Raw genomic sequence first — 9,616 nt, forward strand, 5'->3', positions numbered from 1 at the left:
CAGTTTTTGTTGTTTTTCAGTTACACTGGTCAACAATTTTTTTACTCGTTTTTTTTTATCCGAAAGGGAATGTTTTGAGATTTTATTTATTTTTTATGTTGATTATGAATACCTTCGTTTTTTTCTCTCATTTTTAATGCAAAAGACAAACACAGAAGAAGCGATCCAATCAAAGTTTATTTCACTGTCTTTTCACATCATGGATAATTCACAAACTCACTTTTCAATACATTCCTCTGTGGGGGGGCATCAGATTTCCGGGTGACATTTTGCCTTCCCGCAGAAACCATCATTAAGCACAGCGTGTATTACAAAAGTCATCCACACTTCAATCCTCTCTCTTTGTGACAGTGTTTTTTTTTCTTAAACTTTGTTTAGCTATGTGCAATTTGCAAGTAAATTTAGTACAAGCAAGAAAAAAAAAGATGTGCATGGAAAATTGGATTAGTATTGTGCTTAACCATGTAATTAATGTGCCTTAATAAGCCAATGCATTCAGGCTATGGCCTCCAAAGATTAGTTTCTCATGCGAAACTGTACTTCAGTGGTTTTAGCTGCATCCCCCTCAACAATAATATGTAGATATATACTATATAGTTTATTTTTTTCTTTCTTCATCATCTATGGTGGAATGTGTAGTGACAGGCAGTCATGTTGGTTGCTCAGGTACTATGAGAAAGTGACACCTCTCCACCAAAAGATAAGCTTTGGAGTAGCTAACGTTAGCCAAGGAGAGTCGTCGATCCTTTTTTTTTCTTTTGTGTGTGTTAATCACTTGCCCATTGTAGTTTTATAAAGCCTTGCCTACAAGACAAAAATACTACTTTTTGAAAATTTGTCTTAAAGTCATACTCCTACTTTTTCCAAACAAGACAAAACAAAAATCACAAATAGTTGAATTGTTAGTTTTTTCATGAAAAACTGTCCACCGTGTTCCCTCATGACTCGTCTCCCATCCTTGCCATCCTGACTTCACCCAGACGCCACTAGAGCTTAGTTTGTGCGCCTGGTTTCATAAAAGATGGAAGGGTCCAAAAGGGGAAAAGGTCAGTTGGGAACATGGCGGTCTAACTGCACGACGGGTGACGTGAGCTGGTGTTCCTATTCGAGAATGATATCGCGGCCAGCTTTACAGATGGCCTCATTCTCAGCTCGCGACCCCCAGAGGTCAGGCTCACTGTTCCGGCTTGGGCGGCTGTCATTCGACCGGGGACGAGCGTCACTGTCAGGTCTCGCTGACGTGATTGGACTCGTCCCTCCCGTGTCACTGTCACGTGGCGGGTAGCGCCTCTTGACAGCGTCACAGGGTCGGCTCGATTGTTTCGCCCAACAGCCTCCGTCAGTGTCAGCATCAGCTGGCCGCGGTAGCGACGTCACCGTCGGAACCGGCGGTCCGTCAGTCGTACTTGGATTTTCACCTCGACTTCTCGGCTGCTCACGGCCGCTGCATCACTGTCGCACCCTGTGCCTCCTGGGGCTCTAAATTCGAGTGCCCCGGACCAGCCTGTTCCCCTAAACTTTGGTGATTTTGGCTTTGGACTTGGTGGTTTCCGTGCTGATCATGGCCCAGACTGGGGTCGTGATTGTGGTGCGCATGTTGATGATGGTGGTGGTGGTGGTGGTGATGGGGATGGTGGTGATGCATGTGATGGTGATGACCATGATGTCCTGTTTCTGTTTCAACTGCTGGGACAGCATCGGGACGCACTTCTGTATTGGTTTGACACTCTGGTGGGATTTCAGCACTCTGTGAAAAATTCACATGCAATAAGTTAAAACATGTAAAACAGTGGCAGCTTGTAGTAGTATAAAACCAAGGTGCCATGTGTACTGTACATATAAATATGTGTATATGTATATATTAGGGTTGTAACAAAATTGGACTCAGAAAATGGGTTTTGATTTAATTAATTTGAATCAAATTATTACATTTTAAAATGTACCATCCTTGAATTATATCCCACCTCAGATGGAATCATCTTTTGTACTTTTGTACTACTACTACTACTACTACTACTACTACTAATACTACTAATAATAATAATCATCATAATAATAATAATCATAATAATAAATCACACCTCATATGTGCAAGTGCCACATAAGCGCTGGCAGTAGGTATCCTTGATGGCACTCTCAATGTGACCCTGGCCAATGATGGAATATGGAAGTGAAATCTGGCGAGTAAGGCGTCCACATCTGATGGTTCAAAGGTAAAAGAAAAGAAAAATGCAACATCAACTCTGCCGTAAATTGAAGTTGCAAAATTGACGATCACGTCCAGTCATTCAAACCTGTCATAGATGAAAAAGTCATCCTTGGCTCCGTTCAGCAACTGCCACACGTCCGGCTGGTGTTCTTCTTGTTTGAAGAGCGCGATGTTGGCGGACAACCTCTGCTCCAGCATGGGGTGGAGTAGTTGTGCTTGCGCCCCCTGATGGTTGACCACTATATAGGTCACATGTTTCAAACCCTGACTCTCCATCTGCAGGCGCAGGGTATCCATTCTAGAGGGAGGAAAAAAAACATTTCAAAAAAGGTTACAATCTATTATTCCTTTGCAGCAGACATTTTACAACTACTATTTATTTACCTGGATGCCTGCACCAAACAGAACAGTCAGCTAGCCTGCAAAAGGGCCACTACCGTCACCCGGCCCATCATGGCCTTCATGGGTTCCACCGTCCCGATCTTCCAATCGGGCGGCGGCTGACAGCGTGGCCCGCCGTCCCCCTCGCTCTCCGCACTGCCCCCCTGGAGCAGGCAGAGAGCGAGGAGCAGGCTGATGCTCGCCCACATGCCTTCTGCTCCTCCTTGCCTCTCCTTATCTGCTGAGGGAGAAAGACAACACCAGAAATAAAATATCTCTTGTGCTAAGGTGTCCATCAGCAAAGGATGTATCATGAAAAAATGTTTATTGCATGGGGCACAAATGATGGTGCCCCCCCCCCCCCCCCCCCCCGAATAAATTACAAATATTTGGTGGAAACTAGAGGTGCAACGATTTATCGACTCATCGACAACTGATTATCAGGGATACCTTTCTTAGTTTAAAAAGTAAATCTCCTGAATTTCAGATTCTTCTGTGATTTCTGTTGACTGCCCGTCTGTGTTGAAACAAGTTCAAGCATTTCCTTTACTTTGTAAAGCAATGATCAGCATGTTTGCATTTTTTTTCCGTCACGTGTTACAGACCAAATCAGAAACTGAATCGTAAATAATATATGATTGAGCCACTTCTACGTTGTTAGTTTTCTCATTTGTAAAGTAAACAGTACAATTCTGGCACACAATCTATTCCTGTGAAATTTATATGGAAGTAATGAACACAAATCAGGCATAATCAGTCGTAATCAGGCTGTGGATATTTCTAAATATAATTTCAAATGAGTCTGATACCTTTTTTGTCGAAAGCTTGCCCCTGCACGGTGTTGAGTTGCAGCAGCCCTTGTGCAAAAACAAGTGTGCCCCTCAGCTGCTGCCTCTCCTTTTATACTCTGCTTGTTTTTGTCTGCCTGAAAGCAGAACAAAGGTCAACCTGATCTTTCTCCTCTTTTTTTCTTCTTCTTAATTTTGCTGATGGCGCCACTTTTTTTGCTTGCCTAATAAAGTCACATCCGTTTAATTGTGAACATTTCATCAGGTTGGAAATTATTGGTGATATCTGTCAAATTGATAAATGCTTTAAAGACAACAATGTATTGGGGCGTGCATTTGCTTGGAACTTTTCAAAGGAATAATTTCATTCTTTCCTTTTTTTAATTCGCATGAAAGAAGTTAAAAACAAGTTGTGCAACACTTTTGGAGAGAGGAGAGTTGGAAAGGAACAGAGGGCGGATCTCTGGTCAGCGGCCAACAATTTTGTGCAAAGTCCATATAAAGACAGGCTGATTGAACTATTCAACATGTGCAATAAGTTGAAGAAAATGTTTATTTCTATTGAAAGTCATATTCAAAGTTAAGCTAGGGAGCACAAAGCATTTTTGGGTGGCCCACTTTCATGCCTCTAAAAGGTTGCCTCAATGTGTTTTATGGTTTCAGCTGTGAACGAACAGGCACATATAAAAAGGCTCAAAGTCTGAGCTGACAGCTGAGTGCATGCAGAAGCAGCATGGTAATGAATTTATGGGAGACAGAGGATGGTCAAAGGTCATTTGACCCAAAATTGAGTTTTTGCAGAAAAGTCAATAAAGACTAACTTGAAGGAATCAACATTTTTTAACCTTGAGGGCTGCATGTACACAATATGCAGGGTTTTTTTATCTACAGTGGTGACTTAAAGGAAATTAATTTGTTCTTGAAGTCATTATGAAGCTTCATGAGAATTCATGAGAGTCTTGCATAACATCACACAGGTGGACCCACTAGTCTATAACTGATTAGAAGATAAACTAGAGGTAAAACATTCTATTGCATAATTTTACATGCATGCAAAGACAATCAAAGTTGTCATTTGATTGTAAAGGAGATGCGCCTACTGACGATAAAAGACACAGCGGTGCAAGATGTGATCCAGGGTGCCCTGTCCGAAGTGGATGATCCCTGAAATTGAATGTAACTCATTGACAAAGGCTGGAACCACAGCAGCACATGTCGACCTAACAAGCGCCGCGGTTTAGTTGAAATTACAAAGTGCTTGTCAAGATTGCACTGCTGGGCCTTTATGACTTGTGCTATGACCTTCTGAGGTTCAAAGGGGTATTATCACAGTTTATTGTCATGACCTCAAAACGGTACAAACTGGAGTTCGGCTTTAAAATTGTTCTTTTCAAACTGTTCCAGTTTTACCTAGTTGTCCAGTGTCACCTGATGTCTTGTTCTTAGCCTTTCTTTAATCCGCCATGTAGTTTTGTTACATGTAAAACTTTTTACCTAGTTTATTTTGTGTAATTGTTATACAATCAGAGGATATCCATGGATATCACTATTGCAATAATAAGCTTGTATAGGCTGCAGCTAATGTACTACTACTACTACTACTACTACTACTACTACTACTACTACTACTACTACTAATAATAATAATGGTCAGCTATAGTTTAGCTATTTTTCTCCATGATTTCAATTATTTTTGCACTTCACTGGAGCAAATGATTGATGCAATTTTTATTTTATGGAGTGACTCTGCTGACCATGGAAAAATATAGCGTTTTATTTGAAGAATTTGAAACATCTCTGCTAGCTGAGACAGACTGTCATAGTAAAGCTTAATAAAGGAAAGAAAAAAAAACATGACTTGATATTTCACACTAATGACAACAACATTTGATCGTTAAAGAAAAATAAACACGAATGAGAGGGTCTTTGCATTCATCTATATGAAGGAAACGAGGCGGTCGCTAAGCAACGAGGGGTCCGTTAAGGGCGCAAAGGATTCTGGGCATCTGAGGCCTTTGCGTCCAACGACCGCCCTTTTCGGAGCAAGCTAGTCAAGCACCACCAACGCTCCATACGTCGAAGGAATGCTCACCGACAAAGAACTCTCCAAAGAGCCATAAACGACCTCGAGGTATGTTTAACGGCACTTTTTGTCGTGTGCTGTAACCTGTAGCGGTCGGAATCGGAAAATGTGTCCGGGAAAAAGTGCATTTTAATGCGCGGTTTGATGACGTAATGTTGATTGTCAAACGCGAAATGGCGAGCATGCTAAGGGGCCCGTCGTCAATGTTATCGGCAGTGCTCAGCTGCTGCTCAATGTTTATTTGGAACACTTTCGGTCACAGGGATGATTACATTGTCATTTTTTCAGGTTAGTCAATTTGTTTGTTTTTAGTGACCAGGTCTCCTGTATCGAGTTTGTTGTTTTGATGTGGGGCGTGCTAACATGGAGGTAAACTAGCAGTATTGTTAGCTTGGTGCCATTAAATATGTCACATCATATACCTCATTTGGGCCACAAAGAATACCTCTTGTTGCCTTAATAGTCAAGGTGCACATGTATTAAATAGTCAGGATTTAAACTTAGTCCGTTGAATTTAGTCATTGATTAATCAGCAAGAGCCTCGTTTGGACATCTCCCATGTGCACTGCCTTTCACGTAATCTTATTTTTTGGGAGGGGGCAATTAAATAAAACTTGTAGATGACTTGCTGTAGACACTCAAGAACCCTAATTGTGTATACATAGAAGCATTGAAAACTTTATATTTTTTCTATACTGTTCCCTTGATCAACAAGACATGTAGTAGTGGTCCCGAGACTTTTGCACATTACTGTAGGTTGAAGTCATGTTCATATAGATTCAAATGCATGTTATTCTCCCTCTCCCCCACATATGATGTCTTTTGTTTTTCTTGTTGCATTTTAGGGAAAAGCTCTGAATAATGGCAGCTGAAATCATAGAAGGCAGTGAGTTCCCCGCTCACTATAAAGTCATGATGGACAAATTGAATGAACAGCGGCAGTTGAACCAGTTCACAGATATCACTTTGATTGTAGATGGTAAGTGGATAAACATCTATGACTGGAATTGCACCTTTTTTGATTCTTTTTTTTTTTTTTTAAATAGCTGTTAAACCAATTCAAATCTATGTTTCCTTTCGCAGGACATCAGTTCCGAGCACATAAGGCAGTGTTAGCAGCATGCAGTCAGTTTTTTCACAATTTCTTCCAAGATTTTACCCAAGAACCCCTGGTGGAGATTGAAGGTACACTTTCTGGTAACTCATTGCCTAATATTCCTGTAATTTGTTTGTCGCAAAGTGTGTCATGGTCATTTGAGGAAATAGGCTTGTTAAGGTATGAAAAGCTTTGAAAATAAAATTGCAACAAGTTCTATTCTTAAACCTTAACCACTACTACTACTGCATGGTTGTTCTCTACAGGAGTGAGTAACATGGCTTTCCGGCACCTGATGGAGTTCACGTACACAGCCACGTTAGCTGTTGCGGGTAAAGAGGAAGCCTTTGATGTCTGGAAGGCTGCCGAATACCTCCAGATGCAGGAAGCCATCAAGGCACTCACCAACAAGTGAGACCTTTTTTTTTTTTTTAAATTAACTTTGTTTGAAAGGCTTTTTGTTTGACGACAACACAATCGCCTCATTTCCGCATGACAATTTACATTAACGTTTTAACCAAACTTTAGTTTTGCATATCTATATCTATCTATCATATAATTGGCGATTCAAGTGAGAATTGGTCGTTATCAATGTATGCAATGATGTCATTTTTTTGGAACCAACCCGGTAAAAATATTGTGGTTGAGTACACGAAATGGAACAAGCATGTCTTCTCGCAGGATAAATGACTCGACTTCAGTGATGCCAAAAAGCAACAATAAAAAGAGGAAGATTGCTGAGACGTCTTGTGTCATCACAGAAGCCCTACCCACGGTGGAAGGGGAACCGGTTCGTATGTTCTACTCATAACCATTAATATCGCTTTTTGGGAGAAATCTTTTAAAACCCTGAACTGATGGCCTGGATATGTTCTCCCAGGTGGAGATACAGATGATAGGGGACACTGCAATAGAGGTGGAGGAGTCCGGGCTGGAGGAGGTGGTGGTGGATGTCACAAAAAACGTCCAATCAAATGACTCCGCCTTGGCTCTGCTGGCTGACATCACCAGCAAGTATCAGCAGGGGCAACCTTCACTTGGGCTCATCAAGAAGGACGCCATAGAGGAGGTGAATTGAGCTTCATGCTGGTTTGTCTCCTCTATTTTGACATCTGAGTTCATTAATATGTTCTCGGGTATGTTTGTACAGGAAGTCCTGTATCAGGAAGAAACGGTGACTGCTTCCAAGGTGCTAGAAAATGTGGCGGTGGTGGAGGTCCAGATTTCTCAAGAAGACAACACATTCTGCTGTAGCAAGTGCGACCAAACCTTCAAGATGTACTTCCAACTCAAGCAGCACATAAAAATCCACCACAGTCTGGTGAAGAAGCCACATGTGTGCAGCCACTGCGGCAAAGCGTACACGCGAGAAGGAGCCTTGAATCAGCACTTGAACTCCTTCCATTTCGATGCAGAAGAACAGAACCAAAACCAGAAAGCCCCAAAGAGAGTTCACGTTTGCGAGTACTGTGAGAAGCAATTCGACCACTTTGGTCATTTTAAGGAGCACTTGCGAAAGCATACTGGTAAGATCGAAATGGTTTGTCTATCTTTTGATGTTTCAAAACAAGGAAATCATCTTTCCATCGATCGTGTTTGCCTTTCTGCGTGTTATCTGTAGGTGAAAAACCGTACGAATGTCCTGACTGTCATGAGCGATTTGCCAGGAACAGCACACTGAAGTGCCACATGGCAGCCTGTCAGAATGGGAATGGAGCCAAGAAAGGACGCAAGAAACTCTATGAATGCCAGGTACGAGCCAACGCACGAGATTCAAGCCACCCTTCTCTTCCAATGAAATGTAAAGATTGCGCAACCCCAGTGCCCTTGCAGAAGAGAAGCAGCTTGAAATGGAAACAAAGTTTGTTCAGATAGTGATGTCCCAAATTATCAATAACAATCGTCTATATTATCATACATCCTGATAATCCATCCAGAGCGTAAGATATTTTTCTCGTTCTTTAGGTATGCAGCAGTGTCTTCAACAGCTGGGACCAGTTCAAAGACCATCTCGTGAGCCACACAGGAGACAAGCCCAACCACTGCACCATGTGCGACTTGTGGTTCACTGACCCCCAAGAACTAAAGGCGCACCTGAAAGACATTCACTCCATAGAGGATGACAAGTCCATCGAAGAACTGGCCGTCAGTGACGCCGCAGCGACCGCGGCGCTCACCATCACCACGCAAACCATCGAGGCCACGGAAACGGTGCTGCTGGAAGACGGCATCCAGGTGCAGAACATCACAGTGAACCCAATCGAGGTGATGGAAATGGAGGAGACGGCCACGGTCGTGGTGGAGGACGGAGGCGTGGCCGAGATGTGCGAGGAGGATGTGGAGAGACTGAAGCAGGCCGGCGTGCAGTTCCAGATGGTGCGCATGTCCTCCGGCGACGTGAACGAGGAGCAGGTGGCCCACCCTCAGGTGGAAGTGGAGTTGGAGGAAGAGATGGTGAACATAGAGGAAACGATACAAACGGTGGTGGTATGAAAATACAAGCCAAAAACTGCATGGATATTGAACACAAAGTTCCTGTGTTTTGTCATCATGTTCTAACTTCCCCAACTCTGACACATGGACAAAGATATACATTTGCAAACGTGTATTTATTGAAAAGTTGACATTCTATCTATGGCAAGTTGGGCTCTGAGTGATCAATTTTTTTTTTATTTGAGTGTTTTTTGGCCAGCTCACCTGCCAAATTGATTTTGGTCAACAGCTTTTATTCCTCAGTGATCACGTTATGATTTTGTTCAAGCTAACTTTTTTTTTTTTTGTAGAAAAACAACAGTAATAAACTGTACGTATGGTATTGTATTATTATTTGTCTCAGAGCAGGTTCCCACCGTATTGGCATAAACATGACAAATGAAAATTTGTGAAATTAAGAGAATTTCCAGCGGCATACATGATTATCTCCATGGCACATGAATGAGTGGGAGTCGTAATCGCTTTATTGTAATATATATCTTGTATACTGCTCTACATAATGTGTGATGATGTGTGTTGATGATGGAGATGTTATTGGCCTCCCAAAAGTGATGTCATTTTTAATG

The 9,616-nt window shown here is 42.1% G+C and overlaps 2 protein-coding genes across 4 annotated transcripts; one reads left to right on the forward strand and one right to left on the reverse strand.

Moving 5' to 3' along the window:
- Nucleotides 1-159: 159 nt before the first annotated feature.
- selenop (selenoprotein P) lies at nt 160-3,539 on the reverse strand. 2 transcript variants are annotated; one of them, XM_085910576.1, is made up of 5 exons: nt 3,400-3,539; nt 2,594-2,828; nt 2,295-2,507; nt 2,082-2,199; nt 160-1,747 (listed from the first exon to the last, which is right to left on the reverse strand). In XM_085910576.1, the coding sequence occupies exons 2-5, from the start codon at nt 2,797-2,799 to the stop codon at nt 1,436-1,438; spliced, it is 849 nt and encodes a 282-aa protein (XP_085766702.1). In that variant the 5' UTR covers nt 2,800-2,828; nt 3,400-3,539; the 3' UTR covers nt 160-1,435. The 2 variants fall into 2 exon arrangements, with proteins under 2 accessions (XP_085766702.1, XP_085766704.1); XM_085910578.1 differs by having other exon boundaries at nt 2,594-2,831; nt 3,400-3,532.
- Nucleotides 3,540-5,359: 1,820 nt separating this feature from the next.
- zbtb35 (zinc finger and BTB domain containing 35) lies at nt 5,360-9,370 on the forward strand. 2 transcript variants are annotated; one of them, XM_085910860.1, is made up of 9 exons: nt 5,360-5,509; nt 6,307-6,440; nt 6,545-6,646; nt 6,824-6,968; nt 7,239-7,347; nt 7,438-7,626; nt 7,708-8,083; nt 8,179-8,309; nt 8,523-9,370. In XM_085910860.1, exons 2-9 carry the CDS (start codon nt 6,323-6,325, stop codon nt 9,048-9,050), a joined length of 1,698 nt encoding a protein of 565 aa, XP_085766986.1. In that variant the 5' UTR covers nt 5,360-5,509; nt 6,307-6,322; the 3' UTR covers nt 9,051-9,370. The 2 variants fall into 2 exon arrangements, with proteins under 2 accessions (XP_085766986.1, XP_085766987.1); XM_085910861.1 differs by lacking the exon at nt 5,360-5,509 and adding an exon at nt 5,610-5,749.
- Nucleotides 9,371-9,616: the final 246 nt, after the last annotated feature.

This window comes from Syngnathus leptorhynchus, chromosome 4, assembly GCF_054491065.1.
Source record: "Syngnathus leptorhynchus isolate UIUO chromosome 4, UIUO_Slep, whole genome shotgun sequence".
NCBI lineage: Eukaryota > Metazoa > Chordata > Actinopteri > Syngnathiformes > Syngnathidae > Syngnathus > Syngnathus leptorhynchus.

Coding starts and splice junctions, on each gene's coding strand:
- zbtb35 (XM_085910860.1), top strand. CDS start 6,323: ATGGCAGCTGAAATCATAGAAGGCAGTGAGTTCCCCGCTCACTATAAA. Junction 6,441..6,544: donor TATCACTTTGATTGTAGATG/GTAAGTGGATAA, acceptor TTCCTTTCGCAG/GACATCAGTTCCGAGCACAT. Junction 7,348..7,437: donor CCACGGTGGAAGGGGAACCG/GTTCGTATGTTC, acceptor ATGTTCTCCCAG/GTGGAGATACAGATGATAGG.